The sequence below is a fragment of the Anarhichas minor genome, unplaced genomic scaffold, assembly GCF_050575085.1.
Source record: "Anarhichas minor isolate MPS153535 unplaced genomic scaffold, ASM5057508v1 ptg000052l, whole genome shotgun sequence".
In the NCBI taxonomy this organism is placed as follows: domain Eukaryota; kingdom Metazoa; phylum Chordata; class Actinopteri; order Perciformes; family Anarhichadidae; genus Anarhichas; species Anarhichas minor.
In genome coordinates this window covers 1,361,024-1,384,938 of record NW_027466498.1, presented here as the reverse complement: position 1 = coordinate 1,384,938, position 23,915 = coordinate 1,361,024, and the positions used below count along the sequence as shown (strand labels likewise).

Genomic DNA, 23,915 nt, shown 5'->3' with positions numbered 1-23,915 from the left:
TATGTGGTTTTCAGCAACGATTTGCACTTTTTCGGTATATTTAAAATAAAATCCCATGTGCACCGTAGGAACTATCACACTGATGAAAGGTTCCATGAAAAGTTATTTCATAATAATTCTGAGAGACAGATTGAGTCCTGTGGATACTGATGTTTGTCTCCCTTTCGGTGATCCCCAAATGGAAGTCATATTTCGCAGTCCAGTGTCAGAGTGACTGCAGCTGCAACCTCCTCCTGCTCCGACCACGTGACGGTGGGTGTGTGTCTAGGTTCAATTCCCCTCCAGAACTGCAGCTCAATTCTGCTGCTATAAAAAAAATGCAATGTTGTGATTGCAGCAGATGCCCAGAGAGGTGCTGCATGGGTCTGGACTGACGTTCCCCCAGTGGAGACTAGGACACTGAAGGAGCACCGAGGTAAGAACAGACAGAGATCCATAACACTGATCCAAAATGAATCAGGACTTTTCTTAAAATGAAGGATGTTTTTTACCCATCATTTTTCTATCTCTAAGTATAGTAAATTTCTGCAAAGCTAAAGACAGTCAAAAATAAAAAATATAAATTGTTAAATTTGGGTTAAAAAATGAATTTTAAAATAATTTTAAAAATGCATGAAAGAGCTTTTTTTGATCCACTATTTATGGATATGGTCACATTTCTGCTCTAGAAATTCACATACAGTAAGTCCACAGGCTTTGGCCTTGTGACCATGGGCCACATGTGCAACATGCATGTAAATATGCATTTAAATATATATAGACGGTGCAGTCTTCTTTTCATCTATTATTAGAGCTGGGCAATATAAGGCCCGCCACTCTCCCTAATGTACAAAAAGCTGGATGCACCAGACTTTGGCTCAGAATGACTTCAAGCTTTAGTGTAATCACGTTCTGTGTAGTTTGACTGATCTGTGTAATTGGCTCTGACAGAATGACGTCTACTGATGTAAAAGCAGCCACATCTTTCTTATTCTTGCTGTGATGTAGACATGTGAAAGACAACATGTGGGCTCACCTAAACACACTTGTTGTGTTTTTTACCGCTAATATAGGTAAATCAACAAGCAAATTAAATGTAAAACTTGAAAAATATTAAAATAATATAATAGAAATGACTGGAATAATTGATCGACTTTGAATGGGAGCTAATTGAAGCAGAGAACGTAATGTTTAGAGTTTCGCCTGAGCGCGGCGGGGTGAGAGCGTGTGTGTGGTTGATAGTTTGAGGTTGGAGAACACAGCTCCATCTCCACTTTTCAGCAGTTGGAGGGAGTCGGAGCTGAGCGGTCTGTCAGCAGCGCCATCGGGCAGCGCTGAAAGGCAGCTGAGCGGAGCCTCAAACACACAAACGATGGCCGCTCATTCGCTCATTCGCTGATGTCACCAACAGATATATAAGTCACACCGCCACCTGATTTATAGACGCGCCGCAGACTGTACGCTTCATTTAGCCTCCTGCAAAAACCACAAGCGCATATTTCACCTGCAAATACTGCGCGCGGCCTACGCGTCAGTCATCCACCACCGCGAGGCTGCATGTCTGCAGGACGATGGCTGCACACACACACACACACACACACACACACACACACACACACACGGTTTTCTTTAATATTATTTTTAAGTGATTTTACATTGAAGAGAGAAGGATGATTTAAACGAAGTGATAATGAGCCTTCACTGCGAGTTAAACAAACCTCTAATCTGCCAGAGTCATTTCCTCAGGCCTAAATCAAACCGTTCTTCAAGTTGTTATGATCATGTAGACCACCTGCAGTTTGAAAAAAAAAACGTCAGCTATTATAACCAGAATAATTCAAAAAGCAACAACCGATCAAAATATAAAAGTTAAATCGTAATGATCGTTAATATGACACCACTGGTTTGGGGAACTTCCTACGTGGCTTGAAGAGCACAATAAAACATATAGGGAACAGAGAACTGTGAAGAATAAGAAGACTGCGAAAAAAGTTCCAAACAAAACGGGCACAATTTCTGACACGTGAAAACCTATTTCAAATATAAAGCTCCGTATTTGAGTGTGTTGCTCTGAGACGCGGTACAATGCGCCTCCATCATCACATGAAGTCCTGTTTACAGGGATGGAGGAAGCAGCACTCTTGTTCAGTGGGATTGCTCCTAAATGAGTCACTGAACTCGTTATTGCACAATAAGAGTGCTTTTAATTATATATGATAATGTGGTCACTCATTTGTTGTGGGTGGCCATTGAATTGATCTCTTTGTGTTGTTTGTGTTTATGCTTCCATCTGGCCATGTTAATTGATAGATCATTTTACGAGACAATTTATTGGCTAAAAGAAGGTAATTTCTTTTTACAGATGTTTTCGAATAATATATTGTTACTATAGGCTATTTAATATTAAACCTCAACTGTTATGTTTTATTGAAATATATTGCTGATCAAGTAATATCTACAACTTTGACGGATAACAGAGTGTTTTTGGGGTTAAATCATTCACGGTAAAATAGTCAGATCCTGGTGGAATATCTGTGATGTCATCCTTTGCTGAGGTTGATGAAGGCTGGAGTTATCTTTTTAAATGACTCACTGAGGTCAAATGTTTATTCGGTTTTCATAATTGCTGTATGGTTTTGTGCGTTGTGGCCACGTGTTTGCCACTTTAAAGCAGCGTGTCAGCATCAACTCAGATGAATGAAAGTGTTACAGATGGAGGCTTAGTCCACCCTGCTGACCTGAAGGAACGACGTGGAGGTGGCTCACCTCATCGCGGCTGAATGTGGACGGGTCCATGTTGGCAATTTTAGTAAAGATGACCAAATAATCCTGGTCCCCAAATTAAGATAACGTGGAGAATGATTAAATATTAAATAAAAAGTGCATGTTGGCTGAGAGAAACAGGGGGACACATCACTCCCCCCATGCAACTGTGTGTGTGTGGGGGGGGGGGGGGGGTGTGATTCCAAAATAAAACACAGCATGTTCCCCCCTTCAGAGCCCAGATAGTGCACTGCACAGGCGCAGAACGCAGCTCGGTGCTGGAGAAGCTGAAAGGCACTAAGGCAGCCGAACCGAACGACGCGCTGACACTTCCCAGCGGACAGCCGCCGCTGCAGCCTCCAGACTCCCGCTGGAGAACAGGCGTTTTCTAAAGCCCGTGCAAACCGCTGTGTGGGAAGAGGAACACCCCGCTGTTAGCAGGCTGAGGACAGGGCTGCGGTGCACAGGGATGGATTTAAGCAGATGATAGCTGACTGCATGAGGTACAGTAGAGACGCGCCTGGGCTTCTGATAGCTGCGCTGTAGTTTCATTATCTGCTGATCATCTGCTGGCTTGTAAACATGGCGGGTGTGATAAAGAGACGGCACCACTGGACAAGAGGGATATAAAATAGAATACCTTGTCATCCGAGTGAAACAAGCGATGATTAGTGCACTGAACTCCCACGGCTCGACAATCTGATATGGAAGATTTGAATCTGACAGTTATGGGCAGAAAGCGGCGGAGGGGCAGAGCAGGAGTGAAATAGGCTGAAGTGGACCAGCAAATTAGACTCATACCGAGGCTGTCTTTCTTTCTGTTTTCTGGACATTTCTTATTGCGTTTTGTTCTTTTTTGTTACACATCAGGCCTGCATTCTTGTTGTCATATAACACCATAATTCCATGTAAAAAATAGTGTTCTTATTTACAGATGAAACCTATTTTTTATGATAATAACACTTTATTTTCACCACATTATTATTATTATTATTAGTAGTAGTATGAGTAGTAGTAGTTGTTGTTAATGTATTGCTTAAATATTGGCAAGTATTAGCAGATGGAAATTTGGACTTAATTAAATAATACTAATATCAAAAAGAAGGAGAAAAAAAAAGTATTTTTTTGTGTAGAGGATGTAAGGGTTCGTAATTACCCTAAAGTAGCCCTCTGAGACATTGGGTATTCGGCCTATTCATTGTTATGGAGCAAGATTGTAAAGCCCCGCGTGATGGGCACTGAGGTCACTGGGAGTTTCTGAGAGTGGCCATTCTTTGAAAAAAACATTTCAATGTAGTTATATGAAATGCCAGACCTCGGTTTTAATCTATGGCAATTTTCCAAAAAAGTAATTTCTGTTCCGTAGTGAATTTAAAGTGAATTGTAATTAAATACCGTCAGGCTGTGCAGTTGATAAGATATGTTGGAACATGTTGTTTTTTTAATGAGCTTTATTAATGTATTCATCATTTAATATTTTTAGTTGTCTAGACTGAGGAGCCTCTCCTGTTTATGCCCAGGCCTTTATAGAGCTGCAGACACAAAATGGCGGCAGATTGAAATTTATTACAGCTGTCTCAGTTAACATGTCTCACACACACACACACATTTATTTTGGAGCTTATCAGGATTTGTTTGGTTGCATTTGTCATTGTAAGGTCTGTGCTTTACTTTCTGCAGCCTCCTTGAGAGGACGTGAATAATGTGGTCAGTGCCGAGTGTGATGTAGCTACAGACCACGTGGCTTCCACCAATGTGTAAAATAACAGGGAGCTTTAAGTAAAACGTGCATTCAAATGTTCAGTCAACATATTAAACAGCACTTTAGAACAGAACTTCAGTTTTCAACTATTTCTTTTTACTTTTTACGTTGTTAACAGGGAGAGTGTGTGAAGGGACATGTTTTCAGACGGAGTGGCAGAAACAGAATCAGGGTTGTGGATCGGGCTGCTCAGTTAAACAGCACCAGTGAAAGTCGCAGTTTCACACTGTAAAAAAGGCTCTGTGGTCACTTCCCTGTCAGCCCTTATCTTTATTAGCATTCACAAATGTCTCCATCGGTTTACAGTGCACGCTGCCTCTCCACTTCCATGGCTAGGAGAGTGGCCGCTCTGTTTACAGGCCCACATGCAGCCTGAGGAATGAACAGCTTTCAGGGGCAAGCAACAGGTTCCACTATTGTTGACTCATTTCTTCAGAAAGATTGGTATAATTTAGAACACCATTGAGCTATAGGAGAGTGATGAGAACTTATATATACTTACTATAGCCTGAATATGAACTATGTCCATGTGAAGCAGAGAAATTCTTATAAATTCATGCCAGACAAGAGCATTTTTGTACCAGTAAATGTTTGGGAAATGTAGTTCCAGCCTTAGCACTCAGAAAACAGTGTTTTCAGTCCGGAGCCGGGTGACACCCTGGAGAGTCTGAGGCAGACGTGAAGCTCGGAGCAGCAGCAGCAGCAGCAGCCGGATGAGACAGACGTGGGGTTATGAAGTCGTGTGAAAGACAATCTGCAGTGGTTCTGAAGGTGTGAGAGACAGGAGGACCTATGGCTATCAACATACTGACAAGGATAAATACATCCTCCATTTCTACTTGCACTATGGTAGTTTCACCAGATCTTTTCACTACTTTTGGTCCTTTCCTGTTCAAAAATCTCAACCATATACAGTAGTTTGGAACTGCTTTGAATCCCTACCCTGCGTGTTTAATTCAAATTCAACCCTAACCTTAACCCACATGACTTCTCACATCAAATTCTACTTTTAGTTAACACTGTTGTGTTTGCAGGAAGTGTCATTTACTGATGAGACTTCTTCAGACGTCGAGTTACCGATCTTAGATGTTAACTTGCTGATTACCCGTCGTGGTCATGGAGCTACTTGAGAGAGGAGTAGTGCTGGGACTCTAGATACTGGATGACACCGTACAGCTCAGTAAATTGATAAAAGGATTTTGTGACCTCTTCATGCCTAAGAGGAGCACATGAGTAAATGTGTGAAGTTTGCCCAATTGCATGATGGGATGCAATGAAGGGTGTCCACAATGAAACAGAGTTAACCTTTTGACCTCGATGCTGAAGGACTAAATAGTTCATGATATTATTCTGCAGACCCTAAAACAGATCAAATCTAAATAGTGACTTTGTATTGTCTTTATTTATACTGATTATATCTAAAATAGTGGAAATCAGATTAGTGATTTTGTATTGTTCATATCTTAATCTGTGTGAATTTATTCTGTCCATATTGAATCTAACTACTGCAACATAAAATATAGTCAGAGCAGTGGGAGACAAATAGTGTAAGCAGCAATATTTCAATTATTAGAGGTCGCAATTTACAGACCATGTTGTCAATAACCATGATATTTTAGATCAAATATTGATATCATGTTTATAATACACAAATAATCCAGTGCCTCTTAAATCATTTTATATACAGTTATTGTTACAGACTCTTTCTCCACTGCCCTACAGTCATGTTTTGAGTGTAATTTATTTAAAACACACAATACACAAAGTGAAAGATTAATTTGACTGAAAGCAATATTATCATTATTATTATCAAATTTTGTTTGTTTTGTTTAAAATATATATTATTATTTGAATTCTATTGTCCTATTGTGAACATCTGATATTGTGACCGCCCTATTTCAAAACTTGGTCTTCAATCCAACATTCTACATCCAACAATATAAGCCCCTTTAAATACTACTTGGCTCAAGTCAGAATCAGACTTTTTTCCACCGTCAAGCAACTTCGCAGCAACTGGTGGCTGGATGTCAAATCCAAACAAATGACCTGTATTTGTACTGTACTTGTATTACAAACATACTGTACGCTGATGGAGCTGAGACCAGAGAAACATCTTTTGCAGGATTTTATGTCCACATTTGACACTCAGGTATTTTTTAATTCTTCAGTTTATGAATGCAATTCAAGTAAAACATATGTGACACTACAATATAATATTAGATATTTCAACTTACATTCAAAATCCTGTTGAAAATGTGTGAAAATACCGTATGTCCAACATCTGCTGGGCTGCAACATCCACATTTTACATCTATATTATTTACATTTACATTAAGCAGAGGATGTAATGCAACTAGCTGTTGCTTTCATATAAATAATAAATAAATTATAAGATTAAAAAATGTCTGTGAAAGAGGCAGAACTATGAGCTGGTTCATAGATTCACTATCACCGAGCAGGAGGGAAATGTGTTAATGATCAAATATTTGAAGGATTGAATGAACATTTGTCTTTAAAAAAGAAAAGAAGACAAATACAGAGAAAACATCGAAATACATTTTTCACAGGCAAGTCAACAACACAATTCCTGTCAACCCTGCTGATACAATGCTTTTTAGGCAAAGATGTTTTTTATTATTACGTAATACATATCATTATTACATAGTTACATAATTTATCATTTTGTCTGTATTCCCCATAACAACTCATTTCCTGGTGCAATGAATGTAGATGAGTATTTGGTAAGTTAGAGTCCAATAGCTCATGCGTACTCTGCTGGCAGTGCAGCAACATAGTGCGGCGAGCACTACACACACATGTAGAAGTCTACAGGCTCTACTGAATATGTGTGTTTGAGCTGAACTTGGCACCGACTAATGGTGCATTTCTACAGTTGCTATGATAGGAGGAGATTCATAGTCTGCATTATATGTTCTCTCTGCTTTCACAGCTACTCACAGATAACTCTGACAGCTGAGTATTTTTCTGATCCTGCAGAGATGCTGCAGGAGAAGCTTTCGGCTGTGACGGATGAATGTATGAGCCGGGTCCAGTCCGGTGGGGAGACGGATCTCCTTCCAGACCAGTCACGACTGGGTCTCTCCACAGCCCCCACCAATCCCAGCTCCAGTGAGCCCGACCAGGTACACATGGAGACCCTTGGGTCCACATGGCTGCAGCTTGTAGACCGTAATATGGAGAGACGATACTCCAGATAGAACTTCATTTAAATGGAATGACATGCGGAAAGGGTAACTGGTGTATCATACCAACCCAAAGCCAGCTCTTTGATGAATCCTTTTAAGGTGTCAAAACAGATGAAATACTATCAATAAGTTGCAGTAAAAAAGATGGAGTGGATATTACATTTGACATATACTGCAGATGATTGTATATGTTGCTCTGTAGTGTATTTATATACACTCATATTTAAATGACACTGTGTTTTTTGATGCATTATTTATATTAGGTTGTGGTGATGAGATTTGGTTAGTGTGTGAGTGTAACAGTGATTCCCGCTCTCTTCCAGAACATTGAGAACATTAAGGTTGCTCTTCATGAGAGGGAGCTGTGGAAGAAGTTCCATGAGGCCGGCACAGAGATGATCATTACTAAAGCAGGCAGGTCAGTAAAGCAGCGAACACACCATCCATCAGTCACAGTGCAGTCCAGGCCCAACGATGGGACAATGATTAGTTAGTTAAAAAAAAAGAGAAACATGTTTCTAATGCACCACAAAAAGTAAGATCACATAGAGATGTATATGTGCTTTTCTATTAATTCCATTATTAGAAATGACTTTACCAATCAGAAGTATTCAGACCTTTCACGTTAGTAAAAACTGTAAAAATACTGTCAAATCCTTTATAAGAAGCAATAGTAAAAGTATTTGTTGTGCACAATTTGTTGAGTGTTCTTCCATTATATATTTCATATTTATTTCATTTTTAGGTTTTTATTGTAGATGTTAATATGTTAATGTTTTAAGTATTTCATGTACTGTGTAGTTTAATTACTGGTTATATTAATTAGTACAATGAATAACTTTATAAGATGATCATATGTTTAGTATCGATATGCAACGTGTGCCATGGTGCCATGCTTATTCACACAGACACACACACACACACACACACACACACACACACACCAATGGTACGGCCTTCGGTAGCAATTTGGAGTTCAGTGTCTTGCCCAAAGACACTTCGACATGGAGGAGCCGAGGACCGATCTACCCATGCTGCATATGTTATTAGTCACATTATTGTACCAAAAGCTGCTCATATTCTTCATAAGTTTGTGGAAAATTAGAAAGAAAGTGATATTTAAGTGATTGATTTATTACACAAAAAGAGTCTCAGCTTTCTGTGGTAACAGTAACGTATAGCAGTTCTAACTTTTACTTACAGAAAGTTCCTGCAGCAGCGACTACATAATTGAAAACACAAATGACTGCTCGGCTTGTTGGATTTAATGCGTCCTGAGGATTAGATAGTGAGGCCTTTGGACATTAACCAGAGAATGAGTACATTCTCCGCCTCTCATTCCTCATGGGACCTTTTTTTTTCCAGTAAAAAAATGTAAAAGGTCACCACACTTTTTCCTTAATGCTACATAACCATAAGAGATGGGCTTTCCCTTGTCCAGCTGATAAAGTGGGCTCTGAATCCTTAAAGCCCTTTGAAGGGCTGTGCAGTGGTTCAGCTGTGCAGCTGTGCTGGGAAACCTGTCTGGGTTTACCTCCAGTACTGTTACTCTGCAGCAGACAAATATGGGCTCTGTCCTCCAGAAGCAGAAGCTCTGAAGATGAACTCGCATTAAATGATATCAACACCAGACTGAATTATTCAAGTATGTTATGAATAGTGCATTCGAGCTTTGTTGGCATGGCAGAACGCACTTGTTCATGTTGAAATGTGAATGTTGTAGTCGCCCAGTAAAACACAGTGACGTTGCATTAAATCTGACATTTGAGCAGATACTTCTGTCAATCATTACATTACAGTCATTTAGCAGACGCTTTTATCCAAAGCGACTTACAATTCAGATTCTATCACATTCATACCGTAGGCTCAGCTACGGGAGACATTTTTGGGGTTAAGTGTCTTGCTCAAGGACACATCGACATGCGACTAGCGGAGCCGGGAATCGAACCACCGATCCTTTGATTGAAGGACGGCCCTGCTCTCCATATATATATATATATATGCTATATATATGCTATATATATATATATATATATATATATTCATTTTCAGTGATTCACCAGAAATGTTTCAAATATGAATCACAAAGCAGACAAGAAAAATAAATAATCTAAACCAGGCTCCAATTATCTTAGAGAAAGTAATAACTTCTGAAAGTCTAATCTGTTTGATTCTGTCAATCAGGGCAACAGTGACATATTTGTCTAGTAATCAGAGTCAGATGTTAAATCATGAAAAAGAAGCCAAATTATTTGAGATATTTAATTATTTATTTGATAGCGTCACAAACTAGCCCAGATAAAAAAATAACAAAAATGTGTTCTGCTTGATAAGGAACAAAATATCTGTCCATAGTCAGCCAAGCCTCCAAATCATAAATCAAACAAGGATCTACAGCCAGAAGCTGAACTGAGGCGCAGCAGCGCTTCGAGGTACATGCTACCACTAGTATGGCAACATGCTGCCAATGACAATGTTAACATGCTGATGTATTGCAGGTATAATGTTTACCATCTCGGATAAGCATGTTCAAACAAAGCAATGTCCATTTAACCACAGGCTGGATTTGTCTTTGTGTTAGATGAGCTGATTTCTTTCCTTCTTCGATGGTTTCATTTGATTTTTGAGGCCCGTTAAAGTACACCTATCTAGTATTTCACCAGAAAAAGCAAAGATCAAAATAAAATCAGAGGACAATATTGTATCTCTTTACATTACAGCTCGGTAATAACATGGTAGCAGCATTAACAATGGTTATATCTGAGTGCTATCAGACTGAAATGTATGAAACAGGGTAATAAGGGGACAAAAAACAAAGCTTAATAATGGGGAAACATATTTAAAGATAGCCACAACTATTTAGAAATAATATAGTCATATTTCAGTGACAATATGGTAACTTGCTAACAATAAAATGGTGATGTCAGTGCAATATTTGGGTGTAATTAATGTGGTAATAAACTGATAATAATGAGGTAATATAGGTTGATGTTTTTGCCAGCATAATATTTTCAATATCACGTGAACATTCTTGGAAGTCCAAATTGGTACCACATTATAATGCTGAAATCTATTCTTCCTACAGTACGTACCAAACATTCCCTTTTGTTTCAGGGTATACTGTACACATGATATGATTACACTTAGCACCCTGTTACATACATTTAATTCTAATATGACCCATATTTACCCATTGTTAATTCGAAGTATTACCTGGTTAAAACCTTGGTAATTACATAGTATTACTTAATTATTACCTCTTTATTATGAAATTATTACCCCACTGTTACCATGTTATTACCGAGCTGCAATGTAAAGTGCTACAAAAATTATTTTGTGGCAGAAATGTAATTTTGGAGCGTTTACCATTTATTTTGTAACTGTAAAAAGCACAGGTTGAGATGACATGGTGAAACTGAGAAGCTGTTTAAAAACCTTCTGATCTCTGGTCCAGTTGTCCTGTACATTCCACTGTACAGCTGTGGCTAGCAACAATGACAACGTGTTACATTTAGTATCTTAGTAAAATTACAATAAGACCCAGATTGTAAAGACGGGCAAGGGGAAAGGAGTCCGTTAAAGGGTGTTAACTCTGATGTGAGCAGAAGGACTGTGACAGTGAGGGCTGAAATGGACACTTCAATGCCATGTCAAAGTGTTAAGTGTATCATTTTAAACATTGCATAATAAATTGCCTATCACATTAACCTGCTAACAGTAGGGATTACTTCTGTTTTATATTTTCAGCCGTGCCTGAAAGCAGTGTTTCGAAACATTCCTGTTCAGAATGGGTCGAATACTTTTACTTCTCTAAAGAACCGCTCATAAAAACAACTTCACGCTCAATACTGCACTTCCTCTGATCCTCAGCAATACACCTGTCATGACACACAGTAGCTTCGTCACACACCCGAGTCACAGCTACTCGCAGTCAGGAGCACCAGTGAAAAGACTCCAGGGGCAGACTTTACCATTAGGCGAGGTGGACAACTGCCGGAGGCTCCCAAATAAAAGGGCCCCAAACAGCTATAGATTTATTTAAAATATATATATAGACAGAATTGAGAACTGCGTATGACACCTTTATATAACTAACACCAGAATCCAAGATGATTGTACTTTAATCATTGTCATTTCAAGTCTTTACAGCAGCACAATGTTATTGGATGGTACCGATCTAAAGGCAGACTGTATATTGTGTGGCTTTGGGTTCCTAGGCTCTAACACAGTGGTTTCCAAAGTTGGTGCCAAGATTTGTTCATTTCTATACATCAATTGTACATTTTTTAGTTTTCAGTGCATAAAAAACAAAGTGCCATTCATGTTGACTACATTTTGGTATTTGTTTAAAAACAAACAAACAAAACAAAAAAAACATCAGAAAAGGGAATAAACATAGAAGCCCCCATATTAAAAACGCAGTTAAATATGTGGTTATGATGCAGCTAACATTGGTAACCTATTAGTCCACACTTACCGGGTTGCCATAGTAACACATTATACACTTTCCTGCTTGTAAGCTTTTTTTCAGGTGCACAGTGGTCAGAAGTACAACATGTCAGAGCAAGCAAATGGAAATATTTGTCACTGTATATAGAGCTCAAAGATATTACCCTCAAATGTTGGTTTTGATCCAAAACCAAATAATACTGCAGTGTATGATCACAGATACCAATATTATTATACAATATATGTTATAATATTGTAATATATATATATATATATATATAAATGATAATTAGATTCAAGGTGGCTTGTAAGGTAAGGACATGTAAGGTTATGAAACAATGTTTTACACTGGGCATTATATGTTCAAAACTTACTGCAAAAAAATTTAAAACACAGAATTCGTCAACCTATTTTATGGTGAAACGGAGTGGCATGAATAAAAACTGTTAATATCGGGGTGTCCTGGTTTAAAGGGCCCCACAGTTGTAACATGTAAGGAGGGTCAGTTCAGAGGTGGCAGGGGAGGAGGTACAGATGCAGAGCAGCCAGGCCGTCATGCAGGGGATCCTACATTTCCCCGACACTCTGAGATGAAACTCTCAGTCCACTCGCATGCAGCACCTAGCCGAGACTAGTAGACTTGTTATTGTGAGTGTCATTGTCCAGGCGTAATCCTCCCTCTTCAAAGCACCCAGTGCAGCTCTTCCCTCACTCTCCCTCTTTGTACACAGCCCGTCAAGAGAGCAGCGGCGGGTTGATAAGAGGAATCCGGCGCCCACAATAGGCCGAGTCTACTAGGTTGTGGCGCTTCATCATCCCCCCCAACACTCCTTTTGATCTTGCCGTGGTACTGGAGATTCCCAGAGAGGGAATGGATCACTGGAGGGCCTAAACATGTGGGATTGTTAAGAGAAACAGCTGGCTGGGCACAGAAACACACACACACACGCCCTGACACTGATATCATACACACACTCTCCGACTTCCATTTCTCATGCTCCTCTTAAACTCACTCACTTAGTCACACCACCGTATGTATACGCATGCCTTCATGTTGTCTGCCTTTGAAAATCACTTGACTAGAGTTGCAATACCTTGATTTTTTTATAGATGTAGCAGATATGCAAAACGGTTTTTCGTCTCATGTATGAAAGATTATAGACAGCTAAACAACAGGACTACGGTGAAAGTCATTTAGCCTGAGAACAGCTACATATAGACTACAGTAAGGGTGGTCAATACGATTTAAATGTATGTTATATTCCAATAACAACATATATTGTACTATTCAACTAAGAAATAATTTATCCTGCAATTCCATATTGCAACATGTGGCCCAATATAAGCAGAGATATTAAAGAGAAGGCTACACCAGTATCCACGGATTGGCAAAAAGTCAAATGGTTGACACGTTTCTATCATCTCTTTCAATATGCCATCATATGTCTGAACCCTGGACTACAACAGTTGTGCTACTGCAGGAACAAGACAAACACCCAATTACATTTCATTCTCCTACACTATTTTTTACTGCTGTGATTTTTTTATTCAAAATTGTATTTATTTATTTTTTAAATGTGGGCAAAGTGGAGAAAGCCTAGCTTCACTGGATGGATAATCCTGACAACACAAACTACCTGAGAGAAGTGGGAGGTCGCATTTAGGATTCAACACCATAGAAAGAAAAGTGTATTAATAAAGGCTGTGCGCTGACATTGTAAAAACAGAAACTTCATCTAAGTGAGGCAGTGGAGGTACAGCGAATGGATGAAACCACATTCATTCATTTTACAACAATTGTTTTTACATTTAGGATTTGCCTACAGGGCCGTCTTCAAATCAGTTAGGGAATTATATGTTATAGATTAATTTTGGCAAAGAGTGACAGTTCTTGTGTTTTTAACCAAAAACTATAAAACACTTTGTTGTTGTTCACCCACCTCTGAAGCGAAACCAATGAACAAGGCTTTTAACAGTAAAGGGTTAAGATGTAACGGCGTCTGGTGGGTGGATTTAGGATTAGGCTATGTGGGCTGCATTCAAATCACTTAGAATTTGTTGAGGGAAAAAGTGACAGTGCTACTATTTTTAAACCAAACACCCCCTACCCAAGACGCATTTTGACTTAACAACATTCATTTGTGTATACGATCGTGGGGCATCAGGGTCATCTGTCCGGCTGGACAGCTGAGGAGTGAGCAGCAGAGCCCTCTCTAGATAGTTATGGCCATATTACACAAACCCGAGGGCCACATGTGTTGACACAGGCCTCCGTCTGCTCTGGACTGCTCAGTATGGTACAAGCGGAGCCAGAGAAGAGAAGAGGTCTGCTTTGAATGTTCCTCTAAGATTAACCTGTCTTTCAGTGAGGATGATACTGGGACTGATCTCTCCTACTGATTGGATTTGAAGCCTGGGAGAGAGATTTAAATTACCGGCCCTCAATCCCCCTCCTCTCTCTCTTACGTGAGAGAGTATTTACAGTAACATGATCAGATGGTGTCGGGCACAATGATCCTTTTGAAGAAGAGCATTTGCACCAATCAGAACAGTAAGTATGTATATAGGGGTTTTGATGCTACACTATTTTCCCAGAAAGCATGTAAAGCCTTTCATGAGTGTCTCCCAATGTTTGAACTCGTTGCCATGGGCACCACTGACAGATGAACTGCTTTTTGACCGTAGCCTCTTGTGCAATGACGAGACGGCTATCTAAACTATTGTCCGATCTCTGGTGCCATTAAAAACCACTTAGGACTTTATAAGGGGCGCTGAGCCCTTTGTGAAATTTCCTTTGGCGAAAATGGGATAAAAAAGTTTTTGGTTCCCAGAAGAGGTCAGGAAAGGTAGCTCCCTTCATGTGTTTTATGGCTTTGAGTGCTATATTAACATATTCTGTCTTGTAGTCTGGAGGCATTTAAGAGATGAAAGATAGAGCTTGTTCACATATTTTTTATGGCCCCTCAGTATCACAAGTATGAGAGGATTTCAGTCTCCTCCCAAATAAATGCCTGCAAGGAAACAAATCATTACCAGGTTTTGATTTTGACAGTAAGGACAACATGAAGAAAATGATCCTGGAAGGTTTTTTTCATGTGCTAGGTGGGGTTATTTTTGTAAGAAGTAGGTTTCATCCACTTTATCTTTCGGTCAAGGTGATTTTAGGTTTCAGAGAAGGCAGCTTTTCCCCCGACTCTTCTCTCAGTCCCTCGATATCTATGGATCCTTCCTCATCCCAATCGCTGAACAACTGAGCAAATCAGATCATCAGTGAGGATACTACACTGAACCTACACAACTGTTTTTAACTTCCGACCCGATGCTTTCAACGATTGTTGCAGAGTGCAACATAAGGTCCTTTGGGGAAAGAAGGGTTTTATTAGTCCCTGAAATTGGTTGCATTTTTTATGGAAACTCACAATCATGTATACGCATTTTGATCAAATCCTTCTGAAAGGTTCCAATCACACTGATTTCTGTTTAGGAATAAGAACTTAAGTCAAAGTCAAGTATTGCGTTCATATGAAAGCCAAATAAGAGCATTTCTGACACCTTTCCTTTACATTTTTCAACAGGAGGATGTTCCCCAGCTACAAGGTTAAAGTAACTGGGATGAACCCCAAAACCAAATACATCCTACTTATTGACATTGTCCCCGCTGATGACCATCGCTACAAGTTCTGTGATAACAAGTGGTAAGTTTCCAAATGCAAAGCCATGGATGATTCTTGTTGAAGGTTGCCCCATGGCCTACTACTACAGCCTTTCTTAGCAGCTTAGCTGATTGTAGCTACTTGTATAACAGATGCTGAGGCCCGGCGGGTAATCAACTTAGGCCTGCAGGCAATACACAGACAGAAACCTTGAGCTGCCATGTTGTTTCCTAACTCTTATCGCCAGACCAAAACAAACAAAACACTGGATTACAATCAAACGTTTTGTACGATTTTGTAAATTCTTGATATCTACAACATCTGAGCATGGCAACAACTGTATGGTTAACTTTAGGGATAGATTATGCTGATGATGGAAAAACTATGGTCAAGGTATTGTCAGTATTGTGAGGCAACTGAAACACTAGTCAAAGAGAAAAAGCTGGTGGACCGAACTCAGTATTTCTTAAATTGACCCTGTATCTGGAGGCAATGACATTGCAGCCCTTCATTCATCAGTATGACATTATAACTGGCACTCCAACTTCACAAAGGTGGACAAAAGGTTTTGCATGTAAAAGCTGAAATGAATGCAAAAGACTTCGTTTTACAGCCATTTGTTTCTGATCTTGTGGCATGGCCTGCAGATCTGGTGTTTCTCAGCGACACCTTGGAGAAGCATAATTAGTAGTGATGTATTAGCAGAGGCCACCTCCTTCAAGTCTAAGGGATTAAATACTGTGAGGGTTGAGAGCAGTAGTGTTGTACGCTATGGTAAAGGTGACTTGATTCATGTTGCAACAAGGCCAAATATTTTGAGTGAGCTATGTTAGATTAACTGAGATGTCTTCTTTAAATGTTGAATAGCATTAGCTCTTGTAAACAGCTAGAGGCAATATTACATTCGGGTTTTTTTTTCTTATCACAGTTTGCTTCTGCACGTTTCTCCATCTGTTTTTAGGATGGTGGCTGGCAAAGCTGAGCCAGCAATGCCAGGCAGACTCTATGTGCACCCTGATTCCCCCGCCACAGGAGCTCACTGGATGAGGCAACTGGTGTCGTTTCAGAAGCTCAAGCTAACAAACAATCACCTGGACCCTTTTGGGCATGTGAGTACCTGCAGAGTATATTAGTAATTTCTATAATTCAAGACCTATTTAAAGAAAGGGTTAACGTTATTACAAAATCGACTGGATTATCCCAATAGTGTTAACATTTTATCCACCAATTTAATTGTTAAGATCTGAGAATAAAGCAACAGTTGTTAACACAAGTATACAAATGGCAAAATGTTAAACGGTCTGTCTTCCGACCACTCAAAGTGCTTTAACACTACATGTCATCATTCACCCATTCAGACATTGATAGCAGGGCTGCCATGCAAGGTGCCACCTGCCCATCAGAACTATCTAAGTTAAGTGTTCAGTGTCTTGCCCAAGGACACATCGTAATGGACTAGCGGAGCCGGGGATCAAACCGCCAATCCTCTGATTGAAGGACGACCCTGCTGAGCCCCCACTGAGCCGTGGCTCAGAGCTAGAGCGGGTCGTCTTCCAATCAGAGCGTCGACGGTTCGATCCTCAGGTCCATGGCCATGCCAAATAGCTCCCGTAGGCTGTGTATGTGTGGGGTATGAATCAGTTATGAAGCTGCCATCAGAGTATAAGTGGGTGAATGACATGTAGTGTTAAGTGCTTTGAGTGATAGGAAGACTAGCTATACAAGTACAAGTACAAGTCCATTTACTATGAATTGCATTGTATTCCAACAGTTCCGATATTTATCTCTGAACCACTAACAGTTGTACTAATCCATCTTGTAGATGTAGAGATATTTCACTGTATAAGTGAAGTCTTTAATCTGCTGGTAGTACTACAGGAAAAGTTATGGGTTCACCAAAGTCAGTAGGATTAATCCTCTGGGCAAATTGCAGGGCAATCCATCCAATGGTTGTTGAGATCTTTCAGTCTGGACCAAAGTGGTGGACCGAGCTGAAGACCTACATTGCCAGTGTGGCTAAAAACAAGAAAAATACCAGAGCAAATCAAGTCCTATGATGATGATCTGCCCTGTAAAATACAGTTCGAAAACAGGCCTATAAATCAAACAAATGCAGTTAAAAGGGTGAAACAGGTGTAACCTTTTTAGATTATAGAGGCTTGAAGTCAAACCAGGTGTGAAACACTTATTTATTTCTAAAATTACTTGTGCTCCCAAGGCAATGTATTATTTTCAGCTTTACCTGTCTGGAATACACCTCCAAAACTCCAATATATTGCTGAAATTTCATGACTGGAGGGAACTCTGTTTTGGCAAAAACCACCTAATGTGAGAAGAAACATACATCTTTTTAATATGATACATGTGCAAACTGCAAAAAGGTGTAGATGTTTTTCAGATTTCTGAATGAAACTGAGGAGGCAGAGGCTGCGTAGTGAGGTGAAGAGTATGACTGTGGCAGGGCTCCCCAGGGGGACTCTGGGATAGCTTGTCTGAAGCCATCCCATCAATGGGCGGGCTCATTAGGTTCATAACCTCTCAGATCCGTGGCGGGGCCTGCTGTCAGATCGAGTTGAGTGCCTGGCCAGTGATAAGGGCGAGTAATGAGGACAGAGCGAGTTTGAGGCCAGGCAGAGCCCAGATGACGCCAAGATCGAGAGGTGTGTAGTCGGGCAGGGCTTCTCACTGTGGAGTGAAGGAACTCCCATTCAGTACTAATTATACACATTACTGAATGTGTAAGAAATGACTAATTCAACTATAATTCACACTCTTCTTCTTCATGTTCTATGGTTATTCAGCCTAGTATCCCAAAGAATTTCATCCATAATGGACAAAACCGCCCTTCACAATTCATGTACATTGCCAACCGTCAGTACTAATGCAGGGAAGTATTATGAGTTTTATGCGGCAATGTGCAAGGTAAGGGTGTGGAGGTTGGGGTGGTGGATAGATGTGTAGACTGGAAGTTGGATCCCATCACATAAAGCACCTTATATTGATAGTCACCTTTTTATTAACCAAAATCACAATCTTTTCCAAACCTTAATCTGGGTTTTGCAGAATCTTCCAATATTGACATTCTAGTCTGGCGATAAGGTTGGGTCATTACATGCTATGGTAATAAAATAATACTTATTGTGCTTCAAGAAGTCTTCACACGCACATATCCGTATCATGGATATTAAGGAAGATGAAAGCAAATACCTTCTTTAGCTCTTCACTGATCTGAGGAAGGCTTCCCTGATCACTCCCTTTAGACAGTCACTCAGGAGTCTCCAGTATCACCCTCAAACAGCCAGACAGCAGAGCAGACAAAGGTCAGCCGAGAGCCTCTTGTGAACCAGCCAATAGCTTATCTGTGTCTCTCCAGCCTGCCTCAGCAACAGGAGCATGTGAGCACAGGGCCAGTCGGTGTTCAACCTGAGCCTAGCACCCTGTGCCCTGTTCAACATTTGCCTCTCTTTGAGAGACCCCTGAAGGATAGGCAAATGAGGAGGGAGCCGAAGTGCAGTGCTTGATGCTTATACGCACTGACAGAGCTGGACTAGGGATGACCCTGCCTTACTGTTGCTAACGCTTCGCTGGGCACAGCAGTCGGCTGCGGTGAGCGGACTGATGCGAGTGAGCCGACCTGCAGCCACCCAATCAACCTAAACACTATGCACGCTCAGCACATGCTACCTGCTATACTAACACACAACACATTTAGATTCCAGATCAAGTGTGATGGAGATGAAAAATGCATTGAACCAATCCAATCTAACAACTTTGCACACGAAGGACTTGATCCCAATGGGGAATTTGGCAGGGAATGGATGGTGGTAACAGGCATGGTATACAACACACTCATTTCAAATAGTCTGATCTTATGGCATGGTTTAAACTTTAAGGTGTCAGACGAGTAGAGAACTGGTCAGAAAGTCAGGAATGTCCCTATTTCAACATAGTTCAAGTGCACTGGAGGTTGTTGAGCTGCCAATTCAATTCCCACAATGCAATGTAAAAAGCAGTGAGTATAGACAAGGTGCAGTGTTCACCATCTCACAGATTGTGTTACCAAAAGTGACATACATAGCTCCTTTAAGCACTTGCCAATGAGATTTAGAACATTAATACAGCAACAACTATTGTAAGATAAAGTGGAGTAATGGTGTCCTGAGCATAGAATGAAGTCACACTCCATCTCTGTGTGTTGTAATCTGAGTGTCTCTCTTTTGGTTGTCAGACCGCCTGTGTGTGCATGTGAGGGCCTCCCTTTGAAACTGTCGGCCCTCCCCGCATTTAAAGAGACTAAAGGCCCAGACACAACAAACCAAAATCAAAGACCTAGCGGCGATGAAGGCCCACTCTTCATTCATTTCACCTGTGTCTTGGTTAGAAAGCTGCACTTGAACACACAGCAAAGACTTGGGACACAATAGATGTTCATTCAGTGTGATTTTCACACTGAATGAACATCTATTGTGTTATGGTTCTATGATACACATGTAATGAGGGTAAAAAGTAGTAAGCATTTACTAAAATTGGCATACAATATGGTTACTTATATGAGAGCGGATGTGAGGTACATGTTACTTTTTTATTTACACATTTAATTATTGTTCGTTAAAATCTGTTAGAATGTATACTAAGGGTAGACATTGGGACAACATGCCATTTCCATGCTTCATACTAATAATGTACAATATTAAAAAAATGTAAATCATTACAGTTTATTTCACAAAGATGGAATCTTTGCGTACAGTTTACTTACCTATGAAGTGACCTTTTTTGTGGCAGACATTTTCAAATGTCATATCACGAAAAGCTACGGGACAATTATTAACATTAATGATATCTGCATTTCATGTAAGTGTTCCAGTTCCAAGGCCCTACTAAATACACATTACTAAATTCCCTACTAAATACACATTACTAAATACACATTACAAGGCCCTACTAAATACATTTCCCCCTGTCATTTTTAAGAGACCAGGCTGGACTCTTAAAAATGACAGGGGGAAATGTATTTTCTCCCGGATTTCGTTTTTTTTAAAGTTTCTAATCAAAGTCTGCGTAACTCGATGGGTGAGTCAAACAAACACAGGACTTTCACCCAGGGGACCACAGTTTGTGTACATTGTGAAACCAAAAGTCAATGTTGACTTATTTGAATTTATGTTAGTATCTTGAATAATGTTACAAACATACTTATTTTAAGCCAAACCATGATGTGTTACTAAACCTAAACAATTATATGTTGCCTAATCATAACCAAGTTTTGTTTCAGTTGACATTGTTAATCACGTGTTTAAAACTGCGACCATAATCCGAGAGAATATAGGTTTCCCTCGAAACGTCATTGAGAATACAGTTTAGTTGTATGGGAAGGTAATTTTGTTGGAGAGAGTTGTGCTTACTTACTTGGTAGGCTTAACGGGTCACTCAAACGGAATTGGGCCATGATCATTGTTATTAATTACACCTGTGCTTAACCTGCTAAGACAAGTTAATGCTGAACACTAATCACTAGGACTAGAGCAACTCATTTAAGTGATAGTGGGATATTGTGCAGTTCATTTTTCAAACATTTTTCATGACTTTTACACTAAGTACATAGCCTCTAACCTCAAGGGAAATGTGTTGATGAATTATCATCATTATCATGAGCTTTATAATTATGTCCCAGGTGATTAACTCATGTCGGAGTCTAAATGTGCATTGAATCAATGGTTATGATCTAATTCACTGTATAGTCATTCACTACCAAATGATAAATCACAGCCTATGTTGCTGTATGGAAACAATGTTGACTGGATATCCTGGAGAGAGTGAGAACAATATAATGTGGAGTATATAAACCTGCCAAAGCATACCATAGTTGTTTAGCAGATCTTCTCTTGTTGTTATTACACTGTTAGAACATCAGCGACTGTAAAACGTCAACTGTGGAATTTAGTGTTTATTTACACTTTAAGCCAGTTAACATTGTCATTGTCTTTGCAAGCTAGTGGTGAAAAATGAATGTGTACTACACGATAGTGGCTGTTAATAGACCGTTGCTTTCAAAAGTTAAAAATGAAATGTTTTATCTTCTCTTCACCTTCCTAGATCATCCTGAACTCTATGCACAAGTACCAGCCTAGACTACACATAGTCAAAGCCGATGAAAACAACGCCTTTGGATCCAAGAACACGGCCTACTGTACTCATGCCTTTCATGAGACAGCCTTCATCTCTGTCACCTCGTATCAAAACCACAAGGTAAAGCAACTATAAAATACAATTGATGCAATATTCCAAGTTTTACAAATACAAAAGTAACATTTGTTGGTGTCAGCTATTCCTTTTATTGATGAAAGGGGATTACAGTCAATCATGTTGAACTTATTATAAGAGTTTAAATGGTAGTACATGTTTCTAGGTGTAGATTCTTTAAATCTAACTGTTAAAGTGTGCATAGGGGTGCATGGGTGGTGTCAGCTTTCCCGTCCCCCACAGCAAAGAACCTTCCTGTAATTGCTTCACTTATGGTTTGGTTGATAGCAAATAGAATGAAATCTTAAATGAAATATAATTTTCCTAGATCACTCAGCTAAAGATAGAAAACAATCCATTTGCCAAAGGATTCCGGGGTAGTGAAGAAGGAGATCTACGCGTTTCAAGACTACAGGGGTATGTTTACACAAAAAGGAACCAGGGAAATAAGACAGGTCCTGTAGGACCAGTTAGCACACAGGAATTCTCTCATAAACATCAGTTCTTCAGGACATTTTTTTGTTTTTGGATAAAACAAAAAAGATACCTCACCTCCTTGAAAGACTGCTGAGTGGAATTGCAGACATGGCAGACTGATTCCTTTTCTCTTCTGTTGCTGCTTATTGTACAGGAAAGAATACCCAGTGATTTCAAAGAACATGGTTCGCCAGAGGCTCATCTCCTCGCATAGCCACCTAGCAGGGAAGCTCGGAGCAGGAGTTCTCACAGGGCACCCTCAAGTCCTGTCCTCTTATCAGTATGAGACTGGGGTTCCTTTGCCTAACTCAGACCCCCAAGATCCTATCTCCAACCACTTCCCTCAGAGCAGAGACCCTAGCCTTCTGTACCACTGCTTCAAACACAGAGGTATGTTCTTAACTGCTGTTCTTTTAGCTATTGTACAGAATCAGATGTGCCCATTAAGTACTCCCTGGTTGAAATAAAATATGCTGTTAACTATATCCATTTGCAGATAATGCCCGACACCTAGAGCTTGGATGCAAGCGGCCATATCTGGAGACATCATCTGTGGTCTCAGAGGAGCATTACTTTCGTTCAGCTACCTCTTATGAGTCGCCCTTGATGTCTCATCCATACTGCACTGAGGCAATCACCTCTAGAGAAGCTTGTATGTACGGTAGTATTGAGACAGAGTCTGGATCAGGGGTAGGGGACACAGATGACCTGACCAACTCCTCTTCAATAAATTGCAACATGTGGGCTACAATGCAGCCCTACCCTCGCTATAGCGTGGAAGGTGTCCCGTACCAGCCCTTTACTGCTCACTTTACCAACGCTGCCACAGTCACGCCGGTTGTACCGCACCCCACATCATCCATGGCATCTCGACCACAGGCTGAGTTGGGTGTCTACAACTCAGCTACGGTTCAGCGAGGTCTGCCCATTATACCTCCTTCATCCTCCTCTTCATCCTGCTCTCCAGCCGTTTCAGGATCCAGAGAAAGGTCAGGCCATCCAACTCTGTACCACAAGAAACCAGGGTCTCCACTCCGGCCTCACAGAGATTTCTCAGCCTATCCAACACAAGGCACTCTATCCCTCCGGGATCCATCCTATCAGTACCAAGTGGGGCTGAGTAGCGCTGGGACTCACTGGACTGATAGCTAACATGGACCACTAGAGCAACCAGTTTTGTCCAATGTACAAGTCTGAAATGAATCAAGGTTCAACACCCCACTGTGGGCTGCTGATGCCAAGCAATGATAATGAACCACAGCCATGATCATTGCCAAAGCCATTTATATCCACCAATTCTCACTGAAGCACTATTACATACAATACTGTGTGGTGAACAGTGGTCGACCTCTTTACTTATGCATATTGTAGCAAGTGTACAGACAA

General features: G+C 40.3%; 1 protein-coding gene across 1 annotated transcript; it reads left to right on the top strand.

The window, feature by feature from the left end:
* The first annotated feature begins 7,503 nt into the window (after positions 1 to 7,503).
* On the top strand, positions 7,504 to 23,681 carry tbx4 (T-box transcription factor 4). Its single transcript, XM_076075473.1, has 8 exons — positions 7,504 to 7,647; positions 8,034 to 8,128; positions 15,735 to 15,854; positions 16,774 to 16,921; positions 21,906 to 22,058; positions 22,381 to 22,469; positions 22,684 to 22,919; positions 23,026 to 23,681. The coding sequence occupies exons 1-8, from the start codon at positions 7,504 to 7,506 to the stop codon at positions 23,679 to 23,681; spliced, it is 1,641 nt and encodes a 546-aa protein (XP_075931588.1).
* The last annotated feature ends 234 nt before the right edge of the window (positions 23,682 to 23,915 follow it).